General features: G+C 40.3%; 3 protein-coding genes across 5 annotated transcripts; all 3 read right to left on the minus strand.

The window, feature by feature from the left end:
* Nucleotides 1-4,471: 4,471 nt before the first annotated feature.
* On the minus strand, nt 4,472-6,406 carry LOC127803526 (uncharacterized). The gene has a single exon (XM_052339798.1). The coding sequence runs from the start codon at nt 5,090-5,092 to the stop codon at nt 4,625-4,627; it is 468 nt and encodes a 155-aa protein (XP_052195758.1). The 5' UTR covers nt 5,093-6,406; the 3' UTR covers nt 4,472-4,624.
* A 198-nt stretch (nt 6,407-6,604) lies between these two features.
* LOC127803521 (LEAF RUST 10 DISEASE-RESISTANCE LOCUS RECEPTOR-LIKE PROTEIN KINASE-like 1.4) lies at nt 6,605-14,630 on the minus strand. Of its 3 annotated transcripts, none has more exons than XM_052339791.1 (4): nt 13,563-14,630; nt 8,331-8,378; nt 7,888-8,244; nt 6,605-7,778 (listed from the first exon to the last, which is right to left on the minus strand). In XM_052339791.1, the coding sequence occupies exons 1-4, from the start codon at nt 14,341-14,343 to the stop codon at nt 6,844-6,846; spliced, it is 2,121 nt and encodes a 706-aa protein (XP_052195751.1). In that variant the 5' UTR covers nt 14,344-14,630; the 3' UTR covers nt 6,605-6,843. The 3 variants fall into 3 exon arrangements, with proteins under 3 accessions (XP_052195751.1, XP_052195750.1, XP_052195752.1); XM_052339790.1 differs by lacking the exon at nt 13,563-14,630 and adding an exon at nt 11,110-13,533; XM_052339792.1 differs by lacking the exon at nt 13,563-14,630 and adding an exon at nt 8,560-11,097.
* Nucleotides 14,631-14,968: 338 nt separating this feature from the next.
* LOC127803522 (putative glutamine amidotransferase GAT1_2.1) lies at nt 14,969-17,498 on the minus strand. The gene is made up of 4 exons (XM_052339793.1): nt 17,311-17,498; nt 16,478-17,208; nt 16,067-16,285; nt 14,969-15,974 (listed from the first exon to the last, which is right to left on the minus strand). Exons 1-4 carry the CDS (start codon nt 17,405-17,407, stop codon nt 15,723-15,725), a joined length of 1,299 nt encoding a protein of 432 aa, XP_052195753.1. The 5' UTR covers nt 17,408-17,498; the 3' UTR covers nt 14,969-15,722.
* Between the last annotated feature and the right edge of the window lie 7,035 nt (nt 17,499-24,533).

Consider the following 24,533-nt stretch of genomic DNA (forward strand, 5'->3'; position numbering starts at 1 on the left):
AAATTTATTTATTTCATTAGACATAAAAAAAGATCTTTGGCACACCTCAATTGGGAAGGGAAGCGAAGGGAATGGTGGTGTCAAAAACAATGTGAAATTGCGGACTGACAATGATGTGATTGGGATGGCCACACTTTCTATTTAAGCATGAGATTGGGATTATTAATTAGTAGTGTATATGCATTATATAAATATATATAAGACGATTAATTAGGGGAATATATATACACAGAAAGAGAAGAAATGAATCACAAGAAGAGTTAATCAGTAGTATGCCATGGTGGGCGAGAATAGATGAGATGTGACACATAGAGAGAGAGAGGCTCGTCAATTGCAAAATGCCAATTCAATTATCAAAGTTAGTTAAAAGTCGTACGCTAAAGCAGTCCACAACTGGCCCCCACCAACCAAATTGGATCGACGGTATTAGGTAACGACTGCTATTCATTTTTATTAATTAATATCCAAATCACAACTATCAATGCGTATACGTGTCCCCATCTCCATTTTCATTTTCCATCATCATATCACACATATATATATATATATATATGACTCACAATCACAACGTTAAAAATAACTGATTAGATGGTAATTAAGATGACTACAATGATGTTCCGTAATTAACTAGTTTTAAATATAATAAAATAATCAATTCTCTTGCTCAGTTAATTATGGAAATTATCAATATTTTTAATAAATTTCAAAAGTAAATTATCAATGTTACAGAGCCCGTCACTTCAAATTTCTGCCATCTCTCTTATTCTCACGTATAATTATGTATAGAAGAAGACTGACTGCTTGCTCAGAAACCTAGTAATAATTCTCAATGTCCATGAGTTGTTCCCTCATTTCTGAAACGCCACCGTCAACTTCAAATTTTCCGGCAGATTTCATCTCCCAGGTCGTCTCTCTCTTTCTCTCTCTAGAAATATTTACGCGCGTAGAAGCGGACAAGAAGAATAACAGTGGAATTGTTGCTGCTGAATAAAGCGTACGGTTCCATATGATTAATTACAGGTGATTTCTAGGTTCTTGAAGCTGCATTATTTGGGCGTGTGGACGGAGTTGTCAAGACAGTCACGGGGGCTACTACCGGGGGGGTAGAACCCTCACAAAATTAACCTTCTTACGGAGAGGTAGCAAGTATATATATATATATATATATTGATATGTTCAGATGTTCTGTAAGCACTCTCGCCCGGATATCCCAGTCGCCCGGACTATCCGAACGAGAACGCCTACGGGAGAAAAAAATAATGAAACACGAGACAAAGATCACCCTCGCATGCATACTCAAAGATGAGAGCAACGGAAGCGAAGCGAAGCAAAACACATGCATGCACTACGGGTACCCCACTAACACAGCGGTCACAAGATAAATAAATAAACACAAACTCCTATGCCGACATACACGAGACTCGAGAAAAGACTTGGCACAGTACGAAATAATAGAGCAAATTCTACTTAGACATCAAAGTGGATAGGGATTGACGGGACTGCTTGTACACCATACCGACTCTGCCGCTAAAGTTGACGCCCTTACTATAACCCACGCCGCCACTATCTGAAATGATGGAAAGCAAGGTGAGTCGAGAGACTCAGCAAGCAAGGTGAGTCGAATGAAGTAAAACGTTCGCTGAAACTAACTGATTCCGACCTCTCTCAAGCTCCCGAGGTAAATTAAATCATTTCCTGATCACTTTCCATGTCGAAATAATTCCAAAATCTCTTTATTTTTCATATTTTTACTCTTCTTTTATTTTTTTCTTTTTTTCTTCTCCTTTTCTTCTTCTTCTTCTTCTCGCTCCCCTGCTTCCTGCTTCTCCCTCTTCCTTCTTCTTCTTCTTCTTCCTTTCTCCTTCTCCTTCCTTTCTTCCTCTTCTTCTCCTTCCTTTTCTTCTTCCCGCGGTCGAACCAGCACCGCCGCGGCCGAGCTCCTCCAGCCATCGCCACCGCCTGCCAGCGACACCACCGGCCACCCTCGCTACCGGCGCCGCCACCCTCGACCACTCCGCTGTCGTGTGTCGCTGCTCCGCGTCGTCGCCGCCGCTGCTGGTTGCTCCGAGGCCGCGGCTTCTTCAAGCCACCGTTGCTCCTCGTTGGACATGGCAGCGACTGCCATGGCCGATTGGCCTTCGAGCTCGCTCTCTCTCTCTTTCTCTCAGCCTCTTTCCCTTACTCTATCTCTCATCTCACTCTCTCTGCTCGCTATCAAGCTCTCTCCCGAGCTCTCCCTCTCCAACTCTCACTCTGTTTAGATTTTTTTGAGAAAAATCACTGTGCTTTACTTCGCCGCCAAGCACACACGCACCGCCTCAAATTTTAAACAAATGAACTAATTTAATTAATTTAATTTCATTTACTTAATTGGGGATATTACATGTTCGACTTCTAATTAATTAGTTAGAAACGAAAAGAGCAGATAAACTAATTAGAGTTGAATCGCTACCAGGTGAACGAAGGAAGAAGAGGTCACGCCGAAGCAGTGAAAGAAAGTCACGCACAATCGATAAAAGGAAGACCTCGTTCAGATCTCTGTGCAATGCCCTCTGTGAATCCCAATCAATTTATATAAGGACTTTCTCGTGCGCACTTCCTCATCTCCATCTGAATTTCGGGATGAGCATGCACCGGCGGTCGGGGATCTTCTACTCGACGGACAAGGAGAGGAGAGGGACTAGGGAGGCGCGGGGGTGGAAGATCAGACGGCAGATGAATCTGGATTGGAGGATGATGATGGTTGATTGCACACCACAACTCACAAGAGACAACCTTACAAGGTTTAGGAGTTAGGGTTCTTCGTGATAGAGAATAAAAGTTCTTTTCGCAAGAGAAAAGGAGATCGAGGAGAAGGAAGAATGAGAAAGAAATACAATTATTATCATCACTATACTCACTAAGAAAAAAAGAGTTTAAATATAGAGAAAAAAATAAGATAATTTTGTCATCTCATTAGAACTAAGTTAATCACTCTATTCCAATTATATATTGACAACTCATCCAACTTCTTAATTATTTAATGATTTTTATTATTAATAATTAAATGAGAAATAATTGCTTAAAATTCAAATTTAATGTTGCTATTAATTAAATAAAAAAGTAATATAAATGTAAAACACACATTCTTTTATTTTTTTGTTTTTGTTTTTCAATTTACCCTTATTTTTATATTTATTTATATTAAAAATAGATTTTTAGTCTAGTTAGCATATTTTCATTAAAAATTTATACATATGTACCTTTTTTATTTTTTAATAAAAATATATCAATTAAATTAGAAATTCATCTCTAATTTAGATAAATAAGATTATCCTATTTTTAATTGTAAATCAGACTCCAAATAGAATGATCTTTGCTTTACCGAGTTAGAAATTGAAACTTGAATTTATTGGGTGTATTTGAATGGGGGGCGGGGCGGGGCGTGGCGTGGCGTGAATCATGTGACCCTATATGTGTCTAAATTATTGCATCTTATTTTAGGCTGCTAAAGCTACAATTATTTTACTTTGTTCTCCTCTTCTATCCAAACAATTGCTTTGCTTGCATGGGAGGGACTTGCATCTGCCCATGCCCGCCCCCTATCTCACTTCTTCTATAATAACTACTTGCTTGTAATCGCATACACCTCGTAATAATTAATTATTAATTATCATAATATTTAAGGTCAATTTAAAATAATTTTATTATTATATTTAAGCGATAAAATAATTTGAAAATTATCATCATCATAACTTATTATTACACATACATACATACATACATACATACATCATTCTCCCTTAAGAATTTATGGAACGGAACGGAACACAGTTTATTTAAGCATGGCCAAATCGAAGCGCCCCACCCGATAAACCCCCGCCCCATTATATTACTACTGAATGTTAAAAAATAATTAATTAATTAATTTATATGAAGAAGAATTAGTGGAGACACGATACAATTAATACCACAGGGTTCTTCAATTAATGATGTAAATTTGATTTACTAATAATAATATTATTATTATATGATTATTATTTTGAACACGTTGGCGAGTCAAAACTGGAACATTGCATTGCAATCACACACAGCTTTGATTATATGGGCGGTAAATTAATTTTTTTTAATTAGATTATCTTTTCTCTCCCACTAGCCTCTGTCGCCTTTATCGTTTGCACTTTCGCAGTTTCACTCATCATCAACAGCCGGCCTAATAGATGATTATGTTGCCACGGCCATCAGGAGGCAGGCAGCCTCCGCGCTATCTTGCGCTGTAGCCGGCCGGCCGGCAAATCGCACGGACAGCCGGAGTAGATCTCCATCTTGACTCTCGTTTTGCCTTGCGAGGGAGAGATCTCTCTGACAGACAGCAATAAATAAATAAATGATGGAAGTTCATGTTGTGTGTGTGTGTGTGTGTGTGTTTGGTTGACGGACGATCGAGCAATTCAAACGGATTCAAATTTATGGCCGAATCCTGCGCTGCAATATGCACACATACTTAGTAATTCGGAGAAGAAGATGGAGATTTTAATTTAGGCAATTAATTAGGGAAGCAAAAAAAAAGACATAAATGTAATTTTTTTTATTTTTATTTTTAGAAAAAGGGGCATTATTGGCATTATCCGCACAATTATCGGAACTATTCGGGGATGGTAACGAGTACAGGACGCCAAGCCCTTCTGAGCAATCGCTGCCGGACGGACAACGTTAACGGCCTTATTCCTCGTTGTCCACCGTGTCGCACGGTCGCACCATCGGAAACTGCAGTCGACGGCGATAATCCTTCTCCGACTTCTTCGACATTATCCGAATCGCTCTCCTCCAGCGGCGGCGAAGAGAGCAAGAAGTCCTTCAGCTTGTGCCTCGCCGCCAGCGCCTTGCTCTTTTCCTGAGAATCGGAGGCGTTCTTCCTCTGCCGGTCGGGCGAATCTTCGAGACGCGGCAGCCGGCGGCCGCTGCTACTGCCACTGGCCGTGCGACTGAGCAACATCCGGAGGGTTTTGCGGCGGCGAAGATGAACAACGGGGCTCGTCGTCGGACTTCGGGTCGGGCTTCCGGCTATGGCGCACTGAGAGGCTAGAATCTTGAATTTCTGGAGAGTCGCCATTGCCTCGATCGGTAACTGCTGAGCTTCTCGCTCCAATCCTCCGATCAATCCGAGGTTAGGTTCTCTGCCTCAAATCTATAGTAAAATTGTGAAATTATTGTTGTAAAGGGAAAGTAAGATCTGAAATTCGGATTCGTGGGCTGGCCATTAGATTCTTTGTCTCTTCTTGACACTTCAAGAGAGAGAGAGAGAGAGAGATAGGATTGGAAGGGACGGCTTTCGGTTTCAGTAGAGGAATCTATGTATATATATATATATATATATATTGAGGTTTACCTTTGAGTCGTCTGGTTGTTTGTGTCATTTCTAGGCTTTGTCCGCCATTGAAGGCAGCAGGGTACACGTGGCAATCGCTTTCTCTTTTGCTGAGCGTGGCAAATCGCTTTCATTTCGCAACAAAATTCTCTTCCACGGTAAAACACAAACTACAACTAAACAAACCTCGAAGCTTCAACACTTGGCTGCGCGCTTTCTTCTTTTGCTTGTTGCCGTCTATGACAAAAAATTCATAGGGCATGGCCCCTCATAACCTTAATAATATAAGCCATTGATATCATAACGGCTTAAATAACTCTTCTAGTAGGTAGATTTATGGCTTGCTTTCTTAAGAGGTAAAATTATTTTGTATTTTTGTTGTATATTTCATATATTTGCTGAGTCTCTTGTGTATCGACGTTAATGCATGAAAAACATTTGGAAATATATCTACTCGATCGCCACGGATGATTGATTATGTACCATTTTTAGGATAGTGACTAGTGGAGTGAGTGTGTCCTTGTAGGGAGTAAGCGATCTATAGCAATCGGGCTGGCAATAAAGGTGCTGCTAGTGTACATGAGTGTTCAAGGAATGAGTTTTTTTGGGTGCAAAAAGTGAAATCTCTCACCATAGGGTCCCCACACATTGCTCCACGCATGTGGAAGGAATTAATCACGATACACGACAGCGCATCAAGAGGCACAGTGCATGGTGCCCACAAGGAGCCACCCCCACAGGAGGGTGAACTCTCACACTGCAACTACCATGACTCGAACTTACATTATTGGGTGCAATTTATTACCTGAAAACCAACCGTGCTACGCTCGTAAGAGCAAGGAATGAGTTTTTTGTTGGCCGAGACAAGAGGTTGTTGAAGGGGCTCATGATCCATTAGTAAGGACTAATGGAGATGTCTTTATAGAGTCTACTTGTTAATATGGAGATGATAAGTTGTTCTTCTTGGGAGAGACAATAGGCATGCCATTGATATCTGAGGTGCAAAACCAATAATTTTAATTTAGAAGCAGCATGAGAGTTCTACTGATTGCCACCATTCTTAGATCAATCAAAGCGGGATGATCTGAAATCTAGTTTGCTTTGAACTTTCCTATTTGTTTTTCACTATTTAGTTGCTTATCAACAGAGAGAAAAAGAACCACAAGGCATAATAGATGAGATAATCAAGAACCACCTTCAACAAGTGAAACAAAATTCTCAGGCTATTTATCATTACAGAAAAGGTGAGAAGATTAGTTGAACCACATACCAAAACCAACGTATATTGACATTTCAAGTAGTGGGCAGCTCCATTTACCATGTACAATCTTCCCCTTTAACCTAGCAATAACTTGCCTATGAACCATAGATAACAAAGCCAAGTAGATGGTATCCAGTAGCAACTAACCTATTACGTGATTCTCATCCAGAATGTAAGTAATGCGCTCTTCAACTTCAACCATCTATTTTTGCCCTTCAGGGAAAATGAGGACATATCAGCCACTAGAATTAGGTGTGGTCGAGCTGCTAAACCACTTCTCTCCGACATTTGAATCCGGTGACACTGGCGGATGGCTTCCCTGTAAAAGCCCAACTTCATCCTCTATAACAATGTCCACTACCTCTGGTTTTTCTGCATTCAGTTCTTGATTCTTAATCCTTCTCAATGCTTCCAGTACTTCTTTCATGGTAGGCCTCATATCCTTCTCTGCTTGCAAACATCGGAAAGCTAACTCTGCCACCAATGTAGTCATCCTCCTGGTGGAACTGTTTGTTTCAAACCCAAGGGATGGATCAACTAACTCATGCAATGCATGATTTTGAATTTTGTTGACAGCCATATTAGCCAAATTAATATCTTGCCTGTCCCTATTGGTATCCACAGCTTGTTTTGATGAGATTAGCTCTATCAAAACCACCCCAAAACTGTATACATCACTTTTCTCGGTAAGTTGGTAGCATTGATAGTATTCAGGATCGACATAGCCTGGTGTACCTTGTGGGGCGGTGGACACATGGGTAACATCGTTGGGGAACAATCTCGAGAGCCCAAAATCAGCCACCTTGACATGGAAATCATTGTCTAGAAGAATGTTGTTGGTTTTGACATCACGGTGTACGGTATCTGATGCGTGGAGGTAGGCAAGTGCTTCGGCTGTCTCCACTGCAATGTTTAGGCGGATAGGCCAAGAAAGCAAACGAGAATTAGCTCGTCTTCCATGTAAATGATCAGCCACTGTTCCATTAGGGATGTATTCGTAAACAAGGAGGAGTTCTCTGCTGTGCCTTGATGTGCATCCATGCAGTGTCACTAGGTTCTCATGGCGTAGACGAGTCAGGATCTCGACTTCATTCATGAACTGCTCCACGCGTTTGAAGTTGTTCTCATATAGGCGCTTCACTGCAACCACACGACCATCTTGGAGCTTGCCTGATCGCAAAATTGAGAGTAGAGTTTTGACAGAGGATGAGAAAAGCATGTCCAAATATAGGTGCAAGCGTAGTTATATAAACGTACAGGAATATGGAAGAAGAGATACCCTTGTACACTGTGCCAAAGCCTCCATCTCCGAGCTCTCGAGAAGGATCAAAATTGTCAGTGGATTCTTCAAGTTCTGTAAAGCTGAAGACCTGAACTCCAAAGTAGGTGCTCGCCTTTCCAATCTCAGACTTCGGGGAGGGATAAGAGGGTATGCTTTTGGAGTAATTTGTTGAAGAATGAGCTATAGGGCTGCTGCTTACTGGAAGAAGGGATGGAATATCTTTGCTTTTAGCCTCCAAAGACTGGGAAGATTGAAGGGAAGATTGAGCAGCTCTGCGCTTTCTCCGTTGTCTACAGGCAAAGATACCCCATCCTATACCAATGCCGGCTACAATGGCGCCGGTTATGAAAAGGGCTGGAAATGGAAGAGAAGAGTGAGCGTTCCTTATTGGACCTACTATGAGATGTTGGAAACAGAAGAATAACAGAGCGTTTTGATACCTAAATCAGTTGAGGCCTTCTTTGAAGGGCTGGTACTTGTTTGACTTTCTGCAACAGTCACGAAAATAGAAACGTTAGGTGAAAGAAACATTAAGGACTAAATCAATTTAGAAAACATGATCATGCATGGCTAATTGCTATCATCCCCATTGCAATCCGTCTTAAACGATCATCTCTGCACCGTTGCTATTTTGTGATGGAAGGTTACTGAGTTTGAGTTATCGAGTACCCTTTTCTTTTGGAACGGAGCATCTTTGGTCACCGCAAATGCAAATGGGTTCACCAGAACTGTGGTCATATCCACATTGGTCGCCAAACTGGAGGCATCTTAAACAGTTGCCGGCATGCGGGTCTCTATAATTAACGTTGAATCCCTTCATCAAAGCTCCGGCAACGGTAGTCTGGTTGCTGGAGAGTTTTTCGGCCGCTTCACTGAGCACCAGAACTTTGACGGTGAAATGACATGTAGTAAGTATATGCAGTATGGGATCAACCGGAACGGGCCCGACAATGTAAAAGGAATCGGTCGCATTGATTCCATTTACCGCGCAGGTAAACCGGTTGTAAAAAGTGTAGTTGTTCCTAACGGAGACGCAGCCATAGACCAACGTCAGATCTTGATTGCGAACCCCGGAGCTGAAAGGGCTGGGTTTGAAGGTGGAATTGATGAATCTTTCCGGGCAAGTTTTATTCCATAGGTCCAACCTGGCGAGGACGAGAGTTTGCTGGGTTTGCTCTATGTCGAGGACTCGGTAGGCGACGGAGTTGATGGTGATCTCGGCGTAGGTATCGTCTCGGCAAGTGAGGTTGAACTCCGGCGGCCCGCAGTAGTAGGGGCGGTCGCCGCCGGTGAATGGGTAGGTGATGTCGCGGAGTGAGCCGCAGGTGAAGTTGCGTTGGCAGTTGGGGAAGGTGGTGGCGGTGGCGGAGGGGGAGGGGGCGAAGTGTCCGGAGAAGATGAGAAGGAGGACGGCGGCGGTGAGAATGGAGGAGGAGAAGAGGGGAGGCATCTGGAATTGGGTGGCGGCCAGCGGAGTGCGGGGGATTCGATTCGATTTTGGCAGCGGAGATGGCTGTGCTTTTGAAGGTTTGAATGAATGATGGAGACGGCGGCTGGCTTTGATTGACCAGGAATAGTGGTTTGGTTGACAGCTAGTGGAGAGTAAATGATGATATTATTATGTTACCAATGGGGCCCTGTATTTTTTAAGACGACGGATTGATGCAGACCCTCAGAAGCCAAAGGCCTTGCACGTGAGTGATGCGACAAGAAAAGACACAGAATTTGTTGTATGAGATAAAAGTATTGAAAGTGATATGAAATAAATTAAAACTAAGATTGTTGTCACTATAAAATTACATGGATATATACATATATATTGCCTATTAATGAGAACCCAAATTCACTATTAGGATTCCTTATGATTAACTGCTTTGTTGATATTGGACATTATTGTAAGAGTGGTTAAATTATCCGTCTCATATTAATATTAATTCTCAGGTGGGCTGTGGAATTCTGATTTCAATGTTGTCAACTCAGTTCAAAAACATGGGTTACTAAGAGAAAATTATAATGCAAGTTACCCGTCATGTTCATGGAAATCAGGAAAACCAAATAAAGTACGCATAGTATTACAGGATGTCATAAATGAGAAGTCTCTTCAAACCAATTTTTTTTTTTTTTTATATACTCGTAATCAAACTTTACGTGTTCATCTATTTGTTAATAAAAATATAGATCAAAAAAGATAAAAAAAAATATTTCAAATAAAAATATTTTTTATTATATTTATTAAATTTTAAAAAAATAACATAATTTTTTATCTTGAACTTTACAAATAAATTATTTTGATAGAATTTGTATCTCATTTTAACAAATACTACCTAAATAAACAATGAATTAAAGGTATAACCACCCTTAGGGACGACTACAATTACTGGCTAGTATGGAAATTGTTTCTTAGCAGATTAGTCTCACGGCGAAAGATTTTATTAACTTTCCGTTACATAACCAGGAATTAAACTTTTTTGAAGGACAAGTTTTCATATAGAATTTCTATAATTTGGGTTATTGACTATTCAACCTTTGTAATTGGGATATGTCTTCCATACGGTTGTATGTGAGTATGTATATTCCCTTAACTAATTTTTTTAAATAAAGTTATTTTCATAACTTGAATTCGCGAGAAAAATCCATTGTACCAATACAAGATGCCTAAAAATTTCTTGAACGTTGTTTGGTTACACAAAAGATGGGAAATTCCACAGGAAGGGTCAGAGCAAAATCCATTCTGGGTCCCGTTCTAAAAGCAGGGAGTCAACAAACAACAACTAGGGATCAATGTGTACTACGAGGATAGTCAAGCAAACCCGGGGGGGGGGGGGGGGGGGGGGGGGGGGGGCTTTTTTCCTGGGGGTTTCCACTCATCTTTGCTTTGCCAGTCAAAAAGATACCATTTACACACACATATACCTATTGTATTGGCATTTGATTCCATTTTGGGTCAAAGAAACTTTGATGGTATGGGGCCCTAACGTGAGTAGCAAAGGAGTGTGAAAGCAAGAAGCTCTGCAACCAACAACTACTTGAAGGGGTGGTTGGGGCAGTTGAAGAAGAAGTAGGAGAAATAGGCCACAAAGTTAATAATAAGCTTTTAAGGATTTCAAAAAGCCAGATCCCAGTGGAAGGATCAGTCCCAGCCAGCGCTAAAGACAAAAGGCCTTGGACCCCTCCTCCTAAACGAGTAAATTAAGATGACGACTTGGGTTAGGGACATACCAGATCCATCTTGATGACTTGGGTCACTTGAGCCACACACAAGGGAGTAAGGTTGATCCGAACAATAGCAGACAAACGTCGAACTCGAGTTGGATCCACATCGGCCGCCTGACTGGACACATCGATCGCAACTAGTATTATTCGCTTCCCACTGCAACCCAAAACCGCTGTCAATAGCTTCTTTTATAGTTATCAAAGGTGGGTCGTGTGCTAGAGCCGAAGCTGCTGTTTGGTTGACTCGGACGATGATGCTGGTGTTGCATGCTTTGAAGTCGATGTTTGAGATTGGTGGTGCAACGGTTCCACTGGTCAAACTATGATAACCGATCGTGTCTCTTCCTCTCGTATGACAAGAAAACTGGTAAGGAAGTGCCATAGACATACCACCCACAGGTGCCTGGCAATTGTAGTATAGGTTCAGATCCTGAGAGTTGAACACATACTTGAAATTCAAGGAATCTATGACGGCGCTGTGGAGCTGCTCTGGACAGGTATTGTTCCATAACTCTGCTCTAACAAGGGTGAGAGCCCGGTTCGTGTCATCGACTGCTAGGACTCGGTACGCTCCTGATTGAATGGCGATCTGGGGGGCATCTCCATGGCAACTTAGCTCAAAACTTGGATGGCCGCAGTTGCCTGGCCTGTTCCCTCCCCAGAAAGGATAACCTATGTTTGGAATGTTTGCACACTGAAACGACTTACCACAGTCTTCGTATAGCTCGTTTTGAGCAACCGATGGTGTTGGAACTCGGCTTAGGATTGCAGTCAAGGTGAGAAGGCAAGAGATTTGGAGAGCGCAGTAGTAATTCATCTTGAAGAGAGACAGGAAGAGGTTAGGAGAGTAGAAGAGAGATTACTATCTCAGAGGTGTATAGAGGGTGCGAAGATGATAAATTCTTGCTGATCAGACGGCAAGAAGCATGTTAACCTTCAAAGACGCTGAAGGCTATTTTGACCAAGTCCAGAATGGAATAAATCCATCTGTATTACCTAGGGAACTTCCTGCTGGCACCTACCTAATCAGAGCTGATTCTGCACCCATACTTATCATACGTTGAGGCTTGGCAAGTCAAACCTTTTCTGTTTACTTTCTCGCAATTAGAAAAGATTTGAGTTCTTTTCTGCAGACGGGTGATACAAATGACCTACAACCCGACATGCCATCAACGACCCAGTGGGAATCTTAAACTCTGAAATTCAGAATTCTTCCCAAACAACTAGCACATGGTTAATAACCCAACACCTCAGTTCATACATGTGCTTGCATCAGGGCATGACTTAACACGGTTTTGTCCTAAAAAATAGCCCTCATGAAGAAGGTAGCCACTTGTTTATATATAAACCACAAACTCTCCATTGACTCGCATCTGAGGTAGGATTCTCCTAACACCACCACTTACCCTGGAGCTCATACAATTGGGCAATTCTGAGAGATGTGGGATTGCTACTGTTTAATTAGTTGAAAAGCGTAAAACGTGGACACCAATGTGTCAAATTTTTGTGTCAACCAAGGCAAATTGAAGGTGTAAAGTTAGGGTTCCATACACGTTTTCAATGCATCCAGCAGGCCAACATGGGCTCCTAGCTAGTCCTTTGTTAGAATCTCGCCAGGTCAAGTAAGCAAAGCAAAGCAGGAAGATACGACCAGAAATGATGAGAGCCAGGCCAGGATGAGATCAAATGGCAGCAAGCAAGAAATGGGTTTTGGTGGTTGTAAGGCCCCAACAGATAAACAAGTATACAAAAATCTAAATCTGGTGGAGAAAAGCTATTACTAGAGTCGATTGGTAGTAGTTGGCGACCCTTGAGGGATTCAGTCACTAGCTAATTGTTCCATTGCCCTCAAGACCCCGGCATGGCCACGTGAATTGAGCTCATCTTTTTTGATTTATTTATACGTTAAAAAGTTGTTTTCATGTAATTTAATTAACAAAAAACTACAATGTCATGCTTGCTTATCGTACTACCAGTGATCCGTTTTCTACTGGATTTGGTCAAATTCACGGAGAGAATAGAAGCTTAGCAAGCTGGCACTCGTTACGCCACCGTCAAGAGGCAGGCAGGTGGGTGTAATGATAGATGCTTTATAAGATAATGTTTCTTAATTAAGATATATCTTCATCATTCTATCTCTTCCAAAAATATTCTAACATTACATTAATACAATTTTATTTTTTGACCATCATTTCAACAAACGCTAGTTAAATGTAAAAGCATTAGGCAATGATAACAACCACCTGGCCCTCTAGTCTATCTATCCCATTTTTGTCCATTTTATAAAATATTTTAATAATTTGGTTTGGTTAATTGGTAGTACGATGATGATATGATATGCATGCTTATTTGATTTTCCATAAATTTAAACACATTTCATCAATTTTATAGACCGAAAAGTAAACTTTTTAACTCCTATTATTATTATGAGTTAAAACTTGAAAGGGGAAGAAACTTACCCGGGTCGGGCGAAGCCCCCAACTGGACTCCGGCTTTGGCAGAGCATGTACCCGACACGTAAGGCGGGTCGGGGCAGAGGCAAGAAGTTCGATTGGTATCCCTATTGTACCCGCACCGTCCCTTGGACTTGGTGCAATCTTCGCATGCTCTGCTATCCAGCTTCCATCTAACCTGAAACCCTCCCCGGATAACTTGTTGGAAGTCTGGTTTCAAACTCAGCCCTGACAATTCAAAATCGGCGACCGTGGTCACACTCCGGCTACAGCTGGGACTTGCTGGATTTCCCGGAACCAGATATACACGGTCGTGCTCAGAATTCCGACATGAAAAAACCGGGTCGATGCCCAGAATTATCGGAACCTCCGGGCAACCGTAAAGAAAGGTGAAGTTCATGTGACCGGAAGAGGCAAATTCGAATAGGGCATCATCCAGGGTGGTGTTCACCAGTTTCTGTGGACAACCGGATTCCATCACGTCCTCCCTAGCAATCTTCATCGTTTGGGCGGCCGGATCGATACTCAGAACTCGGTACGTTAAGTTGTTGATGTCAATAGTGGTATTTTTGTCTCTGCAGTCGAGGACGAATCCCGGGTAGCCGCAGAGTTCCGGCTCTTGATTTCCCCGGAAGGGATACTCTATTCCGGCGACGGATCCGCAACTGAAAGTGGCGTTACAGCTACGGTACGAGAATTCTTCATCTGGGTTACAGAAAGACGACGGGAACAGAAGAAGGGGAAGGAGGATTAAGAGAGGAAGCCACGAGAGGGTTGGGGAATTCATTCGGTGGAGCTCTGGCTTGGGCTTCGAGACGAGTGCTTGAGTGTTATCGAAGTGGTAAAGATAGACCAAACCAAACAATGAAGGAAAAACAAGAAAAGTGGTAAAAGAAAGTTAAAGAAAGGAAACAACTGATGGTTGAGACCAGCAGTTTTGCATGACTTTCCGAGTAATAAGCTGCTGCTTGGCTTTGAAACTTCCACTTCTCTCGCTTGTCTTCTTTCTCTCGGTAAACAATAAAATGTGAATTGAGAGAGAGAGGGCACTGGCGATGGAGATAGATATGGACAAGTGACTAATAATAATAAAGAGGCCAACAATTGGCAACCTCTTGTTCGGCGCTTCCTACCTAACTCTGTCTGTGCCCCCTACGAAAACCAGCATATCCCCACCATTTTAATTACGTTTTGATCTCAGTCTCAGCCTCAAATTTGTGAATGGGTTTATTAAATGAATAAAGAAAAGATTGTACAAACCGGAATAAGGAGCTTCTTCTATACAGTAAGACTCCAACTTACTTAAAATTTAAAAAATTTTAGTAGAATTTTGAAAGAAAATTCTCAAATCAATTCCAGTGAGTGGGTCTTGCATACAAGAAATAAAGGAATGTTAAATTGAATTCATGAATCCTACAAATTCTTTCTGGATAGATAGAGTGAGTACGTGAAAGCCCTTTGGAGAATGGGCTCCTTCAAATCCAGTTTCCTTTTATTGGGCCCGGGAATTCTTTCCTACCCACTTATTACTTCTCTAGGTGGATCTCGGCTCTGTTTTATCTCGTGCAAGCCAAGGATAACTAACACTTTTAAATGATAATTTTATTTTAGACAATAAGATTACTATTACTATTTACAATTATAAAGTATGATTAAATAACATTATTTGTAAAGTACACAACACAAAATTGGCGGTTTGAGAGACAAGGGCATACAATATAATAAAAAATTATATGGATGTGTGTGGAATGACCATTTAATCCATCCTTCTTAAATCTAGAAGAAGACGGATACTTCCCAGGATTTCTAAGAACTTTGTTACCAAAAAAATTGGCAACCACCACTACTAGTTACTACTAGTAGTTCTGGAACCACTTTTCAAACGTGGTTTCACGGAATTGGCCACTAGATAACCACTGACTCATCGCTTGTGCTCTCCCTTTCACGCCACCTCCGCCGTACAACTCTCAAGTTAACCCACAAACAAAGCACTCAACCAACCCACCAATATACCCACACCATGCACCCATCTATCCACGGCGAGAAAAATACACCATTTTCCATTACTTTCTCGGAAAATCAGAGCCAGGAAGAGGGTAGATACAAAGGGAATCAGTAGATAGGAAAGGGGCAGAAGAAGAAGAAGATGCGAGTTTCATGTGATGATCAAGGGCCAAGCTCGTTGACAATGCCGTGAAGCTTTCTCTCCAAAACGTCGGAGCAGATCTGCCCCATCATGTGATAGAAGGACATGAGATCAGATATCTGCTCCACCGACATCTTCCCCACCACTTTCCTCGCCAGGCTCTCCCTCTCCGCATTCAGCTTCAGCTTGTCGATGTACGACGACGAATTCCTCACCGTCGCCCCCATCTGCTTCAGCCTCTTCTGTTGCTGCACGCTCAATGCCGTGTTCGACTGCATATCGAACATATACCAAGTCCTGGTTTAGTTCCCCTACGCAAAGGCAGTTAAAATTGATGACTGACATATGATATGTAGTACACTACCTCCAGGAACTCTGCTCCAGCTTCGAGCTCAGATTCAGATTCCTTGGAGGGATTAATCCCATTCTCAATGCCGTGGGCGTATATGTTTCTGGCGAGAGAGAAGCTTCTAATTATTGCTTTTCTCCGGTTCTCCATTTCTTGATCGAGCTTCAAGGATCTCGGCACGCTGGTGGAGCTGTTCAGCCTCTTCTGATAAGCAATCACCGCCCTCACAAATTCCTTCACGTTAATTTCCATCGAACCATTAGCAACAAAAATTAAGCAAGACCAATTAATTATTGAAACTTACGAAATTTAATTTCACTAATACTACTATCAATCAATCACCCACCCAACACGAAGTTATACCTCTTGACGGTTTATATTTAGTTATAAAGAGATGAATCAGAGCGTCAAAGAGAACCATCGAACCTGATAAGCAGAGGGGCATCCCGAATAATCGAAATCGTCGGAATCCGGCCGCCGCATTCTCTCCGGATGAAACTGGAGCCCCATTATGAACTTGCCCTCTTCCGGGTTATAAGCGTCCGGATCGTAGAACGCTTCGACCAGCCCGTCCGGCGCCAAGGCCATCGGAACGAAGCGCTGGGCCAATTTCTTGACGCCCTGATGGTGGTAACTGTTGACCCAAATCTCCATTTCCCCGTTATCGAGAGATTCCTTGAACCAGCGGTGCAGCGGCGTCGTTTCCACTACCTTAACCGCATGGCGGTGGCCGTCGTAGTTATCGTAATCGATGTGAGCGACTCTCTGGTTTTCCGGCAGTTTCTTGGACAATTCTTTCTCGACGTCTTGGTAAAGCGTGCCGCCACAGGCCACGTTTAGAACCTGCGATCCTCGGCAAATTCCGAGGTAAGGAATGTTCCGTTCCAAACAGAGCTTGGCGAGTCGGAACTCGATCGTGTCCTTTTCCTTGTCAATGGCGGTGTCGCTCACGTGGAGTCGCCGGATTTCGTCAAGTTCTTCAGGCGAGAGGCCGGACGTTTCGGGCTGGTAAAGCGACGGGTCGATGTCTTCTCCTTCGCAGAGAAGAACGCCGTGGATGGGCTCGAAGCTGTCTAACAGCATGTGTACGCCGCTGACTCGGGGAACGATCACCGGCACCGCTCCGTAGCCGACGATCAGATCCAGATGATATTCACCTGGGAATTATTTCATCCGAATCGAGCAAATGATCCAAAGATAAAGAAAAATCACGCGTATAAATGAAGGAAGCAGGGCAAAGAAAGAATTAATAAACGTACCGACGAAATCTACGAACTTGTTCTTGCGAACGGTCCGCCGGGAGACGATGAGAACCCGGGGAAGGATCACGGAGAGATCAGTGACTGCCATGGACATAGTTTTAGTTTCCTCCTGCCTGTGTGTTACTACGAGAGAGAGAGAGAGAGAGAGAGCAGGCGAGACGAGGCGCCGCGTAAGTGAGAAAAGAGGGGTGAGATTCATTGTTATTTATTTATTTATAGGCATGGCGCGGGGCGATTAATGTTCCAAGAGGTCAGGGTTTTGTTTGTTTGTTTGTTTGTTAATGAATTGAATATATATATATATATATAATATATGGAGAAGAGAAAAGAAACCAAAATTAAATTCAATATATAAAGTAGTGGGGGTGGGAAGGCAAACGTGGCAAAAGCTTATGACTGGGCAGGGCAGGGCACATCTGATCTGATGAGACGGGTCAAACAAACCTCGGCAAGACGCTGACCTGGCAAGGCCTTTTCTCGGAGCGCCTCCTAGGCTCTGTTTGGTGGAAGTCCTTATCCGCTCGCTTTCAATTTTTTCACAGCATCAATATTTTTTATTTAATGAAACAAAATTAATATTCAGAACCGACCTCTGAAAAAAAACAAAAACAAAATGCAAAAACCGTGTCCCTAAAAAAGAATATTAAAAAAGTATGGAACTCGTGACGTGACCAGCTTCATTCCATGGATGGGTTACAGTTTGACAAAAAATAAATAAAATAAATAAATAAAAGGAGGGGAGGGGAGGGGAGGGGAAGAATTAATTTGATAATTAATTGTTATACGGTGCTTGTTTGAAGAATTCCCAATTTTGGAAGCTTTATTTATTATTATATTATAATTTTAAGCACTGGAGGACCCCCAATCTGAATGAATGTGAGCCATCAAATCAAATTAATTTATTATTATAGATTTACAAAGTAAATCCGCGATCGCGATTTCCCCATAATAAGCAGCAATCGCATTCCCAAATTAGTTTTACAATATATTTTTAAGGATTTTGTTAAATGATTCAAATTTATTTATAGAAACTCATTTAATGCTTGTTTTATATTATTTTAATAATATAAAAAATAATTTTAATTTTATAAAGAATTTAAAAATTATGACTATAAAATGTATTGTTGGTAAATAAAATGATAAATGACATAATTATTTTAATATTAATAATAATAAAATAATTTTATTTGAATAAATTTTATCTAAATAGATTTATTATATTTCTAATTATCTCTAAGAAACATCCTTTGGATCTAATCAAAGTCGATGAATTTAAAGTCTTTTCTTGAGGAGACAAAGAGAAAGGCAAAAGCAAAGGCAAAGGCAACAATCCTAAATTGGGGGTGAAAACGGAAAAAGAGAAAATTATATAGCAATAAGTAATGTGCATGAAAACCAAACCTCAATGTAGGGCATAATATGCATGCTTGGAAATTATTATTATTATTATTATTGGGATAACCCCTCCACGGCGATGACGCGCTTCATGGACTGTTGGGAAGTTTTATAATAATAATAATAATAATATCCTGCACAAGAAAAAGATTAATTAAAAGAAAGAGAGTGCCGTTGGTGGCGCCGCCTTCTTGCTTGGCATATAAATAAATCCGTGAATTTGCCACGTTATCCTTCCTTCCTTCCTTCCTTCCTTCCTTCTCCACGGAGGACGATACATATATACCCAACCAATGGTATTATTATTATTATTATTATTATTATTATAAGAAGAAGAATAAACAAAGAATTTAACTAAAACATTCCATTAGAATCATAACTCTCCCTCTTTACAAGCCAATAGAATTTGGGCCTGCCCGTCCCTCCCCCGGTGGTTTTATGAATAATCTAGCCATATTTATAAATAATAATATGGCTGTGCCTCTATGGTTTGGTAGCATGCCAAGTCATTCATCCATCCTCCCACCCACCCACATTTTATTAATTCCAACCCACAATCATGTCGTCGTCATCATCGTCAAAATAAATATTTATGTTGCGAGTATTTCTCGTTATATTCCTTATAAATTGGACCAAGTCCAGCAAGTTAGCTCAATCACATAAAGCCCAATAAACCCCGAACTTAGTTCATCAAAGCAAACTCATGCATTGTCGGAGCCCAAGATCAGATAGCAGGGTAGAGCGAGCTTCCAAAAATACCCTTAGTTCATTAGCCTACATTTCGAGCGAGCTCTCAACTACACTTCGAGTGAGCTCCCAGCGACTCTTACAGTTTGTCGGCTTAGCCGATCAGCTCGCATAAAGGGTCATATGACACGGGATATCAATAGGTAAAGAGTCACCCGAGATGGACCACTTAGGCCCATTTTCTCGGCCCATTTGACCGGCCCATATCAGTCTCATTCTAGCCTTTTTGCAATAACATCATTACAACTGCGTCTGGATTCCCGCGCGTTCACCTCAGTCTCATCCTCATTAATGACGGATCTCATCCACATTAATGAGGGTCTTGTCGGCGCCTTGTTGCTACATGGGCGTTCCCACTGACGCCGACTATTCCATCCTATCACCTGCATACGTACATCACATGCAAGAGGACATCTTCTCCTATATATCAGACAGCTCTTTCAGAGCCAAGTATGCTTTGTCTTCTACCCACTTACTAATACCTCGCACACTTACTTACTCGCTCACTGACTTAGACATCGGAGTACCTTGCAGGGACAGGCCGCGAGTTAACAAATCGGACCAGATATCCCATTTTCTCCCTTTCAGATCAACCACACCAATGCGGGCCAACAAATCACCGCCGACTAATTCTAAACGTCGACAATTTATAATCACAACTTGATGTCATATAATGTATTAATTTTATATTTACAAATTACTGTCAGTCATCTTTTCTCATTATTATTATTGTTGTTGTTGTTGTTGTTGTTGTTGTTTTCTAACAAATGTGGGTAGGGGTGTGCATTATTTCGGTTTAACTGAACCAGTTGAACCAAACAGACCGAATTGGCCAGTTCGGTTCGATTATTTAGGTTGGCAGTGACCGGTTCGGTTTAAAGGGATAGAGGTTGAGCGGTTCAGTTTAGAGGTTCGGTTTTCTCGACCGTTTACCCAAAGAAACAGAACCGACCGATATATTAAACAACGTCGTTTTGTATATCTAGAAACGACGTCGTTTTGCATTAATCCCCCACCTAGCCTTAGACCCTTAGTCGGTTTGTCCGCCCGCCATACATCAATTTCCCAATTTCAGAGAGCTAGAGAGCGAAACCTTAACCCTAACCCAGAAACCCCATTTTGAACCTCGGTCGTCGTCGTTGCCGTCGTCCGTCGCCCTCGGTAGTCGATTCCTTCGTCGTCTCCGTTGTCCCAGCCCGTCCGTCGCCTCGCCTTTGTGTTAGACATCGACATACTCACACAGCCACATGTGAGTCTCTGATCGGCCATCGCCTCTCTCTCTCTCTCTCTCTCTGTAGTATTTAACTTTGTTTTTGGTTATGCTCAGAGCCGACACTGAGTCGCTGACCGGCCGCTATCTATCCATCGTCTCGTCCGTCCGCATCCACCACACCACGCCTAGGTATTTTTTCATTTTTTTTTTTTTGTTTTTTCATTTGTTTTGAATCTTTTGATATGGCTATATATGCTACTCAACTTTGTCTCTGTGTACTTTACACTATTTGTCCCAATCCATTTTGGGTTTTTTCGTTTTGGTTTTAATTAAATGATTTCTTCTTGGCATGATGGCATCAATTCATTTTTTTTCTACTGTTAGGTACTTATGGTCTGTTTCAAGACCCCAAATAGAGGATTCGGACATGGCCTATTGGGAGTTTTTTTTTTTTTTAATTTTGTATTTTACAATAATTGTTTTATACTTTTTTATTCACTTGGGGTCCTAATCCTATTTGAACAAAATGGAAGATCTAATTATGCAATATTTTGTGCCATGGGACCTCTCCAACTAATGGTAGAAAAACCTATAAATTAATTAATTAATAGTTATATCACCCTTTTTGTGGACAAAAAATAAAATTAGTTAATAGAAAAATTTTAAATTTTTATTGTCATGATTCATAATACATGGCATGTCTATTCTATTTCTCATTTTAATAGTTTTCTTTTGAACATAGTCAAATGAATCTTTAAGGCTTGAGTTGTTCAAAGTCATACTTAAAAATTGCATCAGAAATAACATATATATTTTCACTCATAAAATAAGAACATATATTTTTTAAAATCATGTACAAAACCAAAACATATCTTCTCATAAGTTTCTATGGATACTAGTGGTGGTATTATTTAAACCCCACTAAGGTTATCCTTCCAAAGCCATTCAAATAATAGTAATGATAAGATTACTATTATTTGAAATAGACTAATTTTGATAATATTATTTATTGTAATGTAACAGGGAGTATAAGTGTTATTACACTGGTACTTCATTCGAAATGGCAGCCTCAACGTCCTCTTCTTGCAATGTACGTAAAGTCATACTAATATTGTTATATGGTTTTTTAGTAATTGATTCTTGTTTTCATGTGTTGGGTTTCCTAATTTATGTACATAGATGCCATTTCTAACTATAGTCTTTAGTATTTAAAAATATTTAAAATAAATTAAAATTACTCTTTAGTCTTTAAATACATTTAAATTAAATTTACAATTGTCAATTGTATTAAATTATTAATAATCTAATTTTAGATGGAAAGAGAAGAAGACATGACTCACACCACAAATATCCCTAGTGTGGATAGTTCAAGACTTGCACCAATAGCACCAACTCAAGATAGCCAACTAGAAAATGATAGAGGTGCAACATCACTTGGAAAGGCAAAGAGAAAACCAATAAGAGCTAGGTCAGAGGTTTGGGATCATTTTACCAAGTTTACAAATTCAGAGGGTGAGATTAAAGGGAGATGCAACTATTGTTCTAAGGAGTTCCACTGTGATCCTAAAAAAAAAATAGGACTACAGCTTTAAGGAATCATATGGGAAATTGTAAGAAACACCCTCATGTTGTAGAATCTCGTCAAATGGAATTACAATTTCAATCAACTATAACAGGGGGTGAGAGAGATGGTGGTGATAATGTTGCTAAAGTGGTTAATTGAAAATTTGATCAAGTGCTCGCAAGAAAGGCTTTAGGTCGTATGCTGGTGGTAGATGAGCTACCTTTCAAGTTTGTTGAGCGTGAGGGGTTTAGACACTTTGTGAATGTTATTTGTCCAAAATTTCGGTTTTCTTCACGTTGGACTATGGCGTGTGATTATTTTGAGTTATTCAATGAAGAGAGGTTGAACATGATGAATGAGTTAAAAAATTCTTGTCAAAGAGTTGCTTAACCACAGACACTTGGACTTCAATTCAAAGAATGAATTATATGTGCTTGACAGCGCACTATATTAACAATACTTGGAATTTGAAGAAAAAAATCTTAAACTTTTGTCCAATTTCTAGTCATAAAGGTGATGCCATTGCTATGGCAATTGAGAAATGTCTCATGGGATGGGAACTTGATAGAGTTTTTACTTTGACCATAGATAATGTTAGTTCAAATGATGTTGCTGTGGCTAATTTTAAGAAAAAAAGGGCAAAATGGGATACTAGCATTATGAATGAGCAATATTTGCATATGAGGTGTGTGGCTCACATTATAAATTTGGTTGTAGAAAATGGGTTGAAAGACTTAAATGAATCGGTAACAAGAGTTAGAGATGCAATTAGATATATTAGACAATCCCCTGCAAGATTGAGAAAATTCAAAGAATGTGCTAAAATTGAAAGAATTGAATGTAAGGGCTTGTTATCGTTGGATGTTACAACTAGATGGAACTCCACCTACTTAATATTAGAAACCGCTCAAAAGTTTGAGAGAGCTTTTGAGAGATTTGATGAAGAAGATCCTTATTTTAAACTTGATCTTTGTACAAGTAATTGGAATACTGATTTGAATCAAGTTATTACTATAGATAGGAGACCAAAGGCAGATGATTGGAATAATGTGAGACTTTTTATCAAAGTGTTGAAACATTTTTATGAGTTAACTTTGCTAATATCTGGTTCATCATATGTCACCTCCAACACATTTTTTCATGAGCTTGGTAAGATGCATTGTCTCTTACAGGGGTAGTTGGAGAGTGATGATTTTTAAATGGTGGAAATGACTATAAAAATGAAAGAAAAGATTGATAAATATTGGGGGGGATCCGCATAAAACAAATCACTTAATTTATATTGTTGTTGTGCTTGATCCGAGGTACAAATTAGAATATATGGAATATGTACTGAAAGAGATGTATTAGGGTGAGAGAGGAGTTGGTGTAGTTTTATTATTAAAAAATTCTCTACATGCTTTATATGAGGAATATAAGAAAAAGTTGGGATCTCGAGATGATGCTAGAGAGTCATCTGAAGTGTCTATTCCAACTGTTGTGGTGGATGATGAGGACGACTTTGAAAACCCATTTTTTCTCACTTCAAAAAACATAAGTGTGGCGGTGGTAGTGGACCTACAGTTGTGCCTTCGGAATTGGATAAGTATTTTAATGAAGTGTGTGAGCCTCCAACTAAAGAATTTGATATTTTGAAATGGTGGAAAGCAAATTGTCATAGGTTTCCTATTCTGTCTTCGATGGCTAGAGATATATTGGCAATTCCAATTTCTATTGTTGCGTCTGAGTCTGCATTGAGCACTGGGGGTCGAGTACTTGATCCATTTAGGAGCTTTCTATCTCCTAAAGTAGTTGAAAGCTTGATTTGAACGCAAGATTGGCTTCAGTCATCTACCACCCCAATAAGCGTTGAAGAAGATTTGGAGCATGCTCAACAACTTGAAAAAGGTAAAACTTGTTAAATTTACTCAGTTTTACTCTCTTTTAAATTTACTCAAGAGTTAGTTCAATACATGATACTTTGATATTAACTAATTCATTTTACATATTATTTTTAGAATTGTCAAATGTTATCATAAGCAACAGCTCAACGTCCAATATGAAATGCTGATTTGAACCAAGTGATTTTGAATATCTCATGCATTTGTAAGTATATATGTTTTATACTTTCTAATTATATATATTTTATATTTGCTTTGAACAAAATTTCTTCATGGACTAACAATATATATTGGCTCCACTTCTTTTGTAGGTTAGATGCAGGGAGAGGGAGGTAAGTATTACACACATGGATAGAGGTCAAAATCTGTACTCAAAAGTAAGTACATATTTTTTTTATCAACTTCACTACTTGTAATCAAT

The sequence above is a fragment of the Diospyros lotus genome, chromosome 6, assembly GCF_014633365.1.
Source record: "Diospyros lotus cultivar Yz01 chromosome 6, ASM1463336v1, whole genome shotgun sequence".
Taxonomy (NCBI): domain Eukaryota; kingdom Viridiplantae; phylum Streptophyta; class Magnoliopsida; order Ericales; family Ebenaceae; genus Diospyros; species Diospyros lotus.

Bases quoted from the DNA above. Each gene is read 5' to 3' on its own strand.
- LOC127803522 (XM_052339793.1), bottom strand. From the start codon at position 17,407: ATGTCCATGGCAGTCACTGATCTCTCCGTGATCCTTCCCCGGGTTCTC. The intron at 17,209-17,310 runs GTACGTTTATTA...AATAATTCCCAG, and splicing joins CAAGTTCGTAGATTTCGTCG to GTGAATATCATCTGGATCTG. The intron at 15,975-16,066 runs GTAGTGTACTAC...TTCGATATGCAG, and splicing joins CTGGAGCAGAGTTCCTGGAG to TCGAACACGGCATTGAGCGT.
- LOC127803521 (XM_052339790.1), bottom strand. From the start codon at position 11,920: ATGAATTACTACTGCGCTCTCCAAATCTCTTGCCTTCTCACCTTGACT. The intron at 8,379-11,109 runs GTATGTCCCTAA...TGACTGTTGCAG, and splicing joins AAGTCATCAAGATGGATCTG to AAAGTCAAACAAGTACCAGC. The intron at 8,245-8,330 runs GTATCAAAACGC...TTCCATTTCCAG, and splicing joins GAAGGCCTCAACTGATTTAG to CCCTTTTCATAACCGGCGCC.
- LOC127803526 (XM_052339798.1), bottom strand. From the start codon at position 5,092: ATGGCGACTCTCCAGAAATTCAAGATTCTAGCCTCTCAGTGCGCCATA.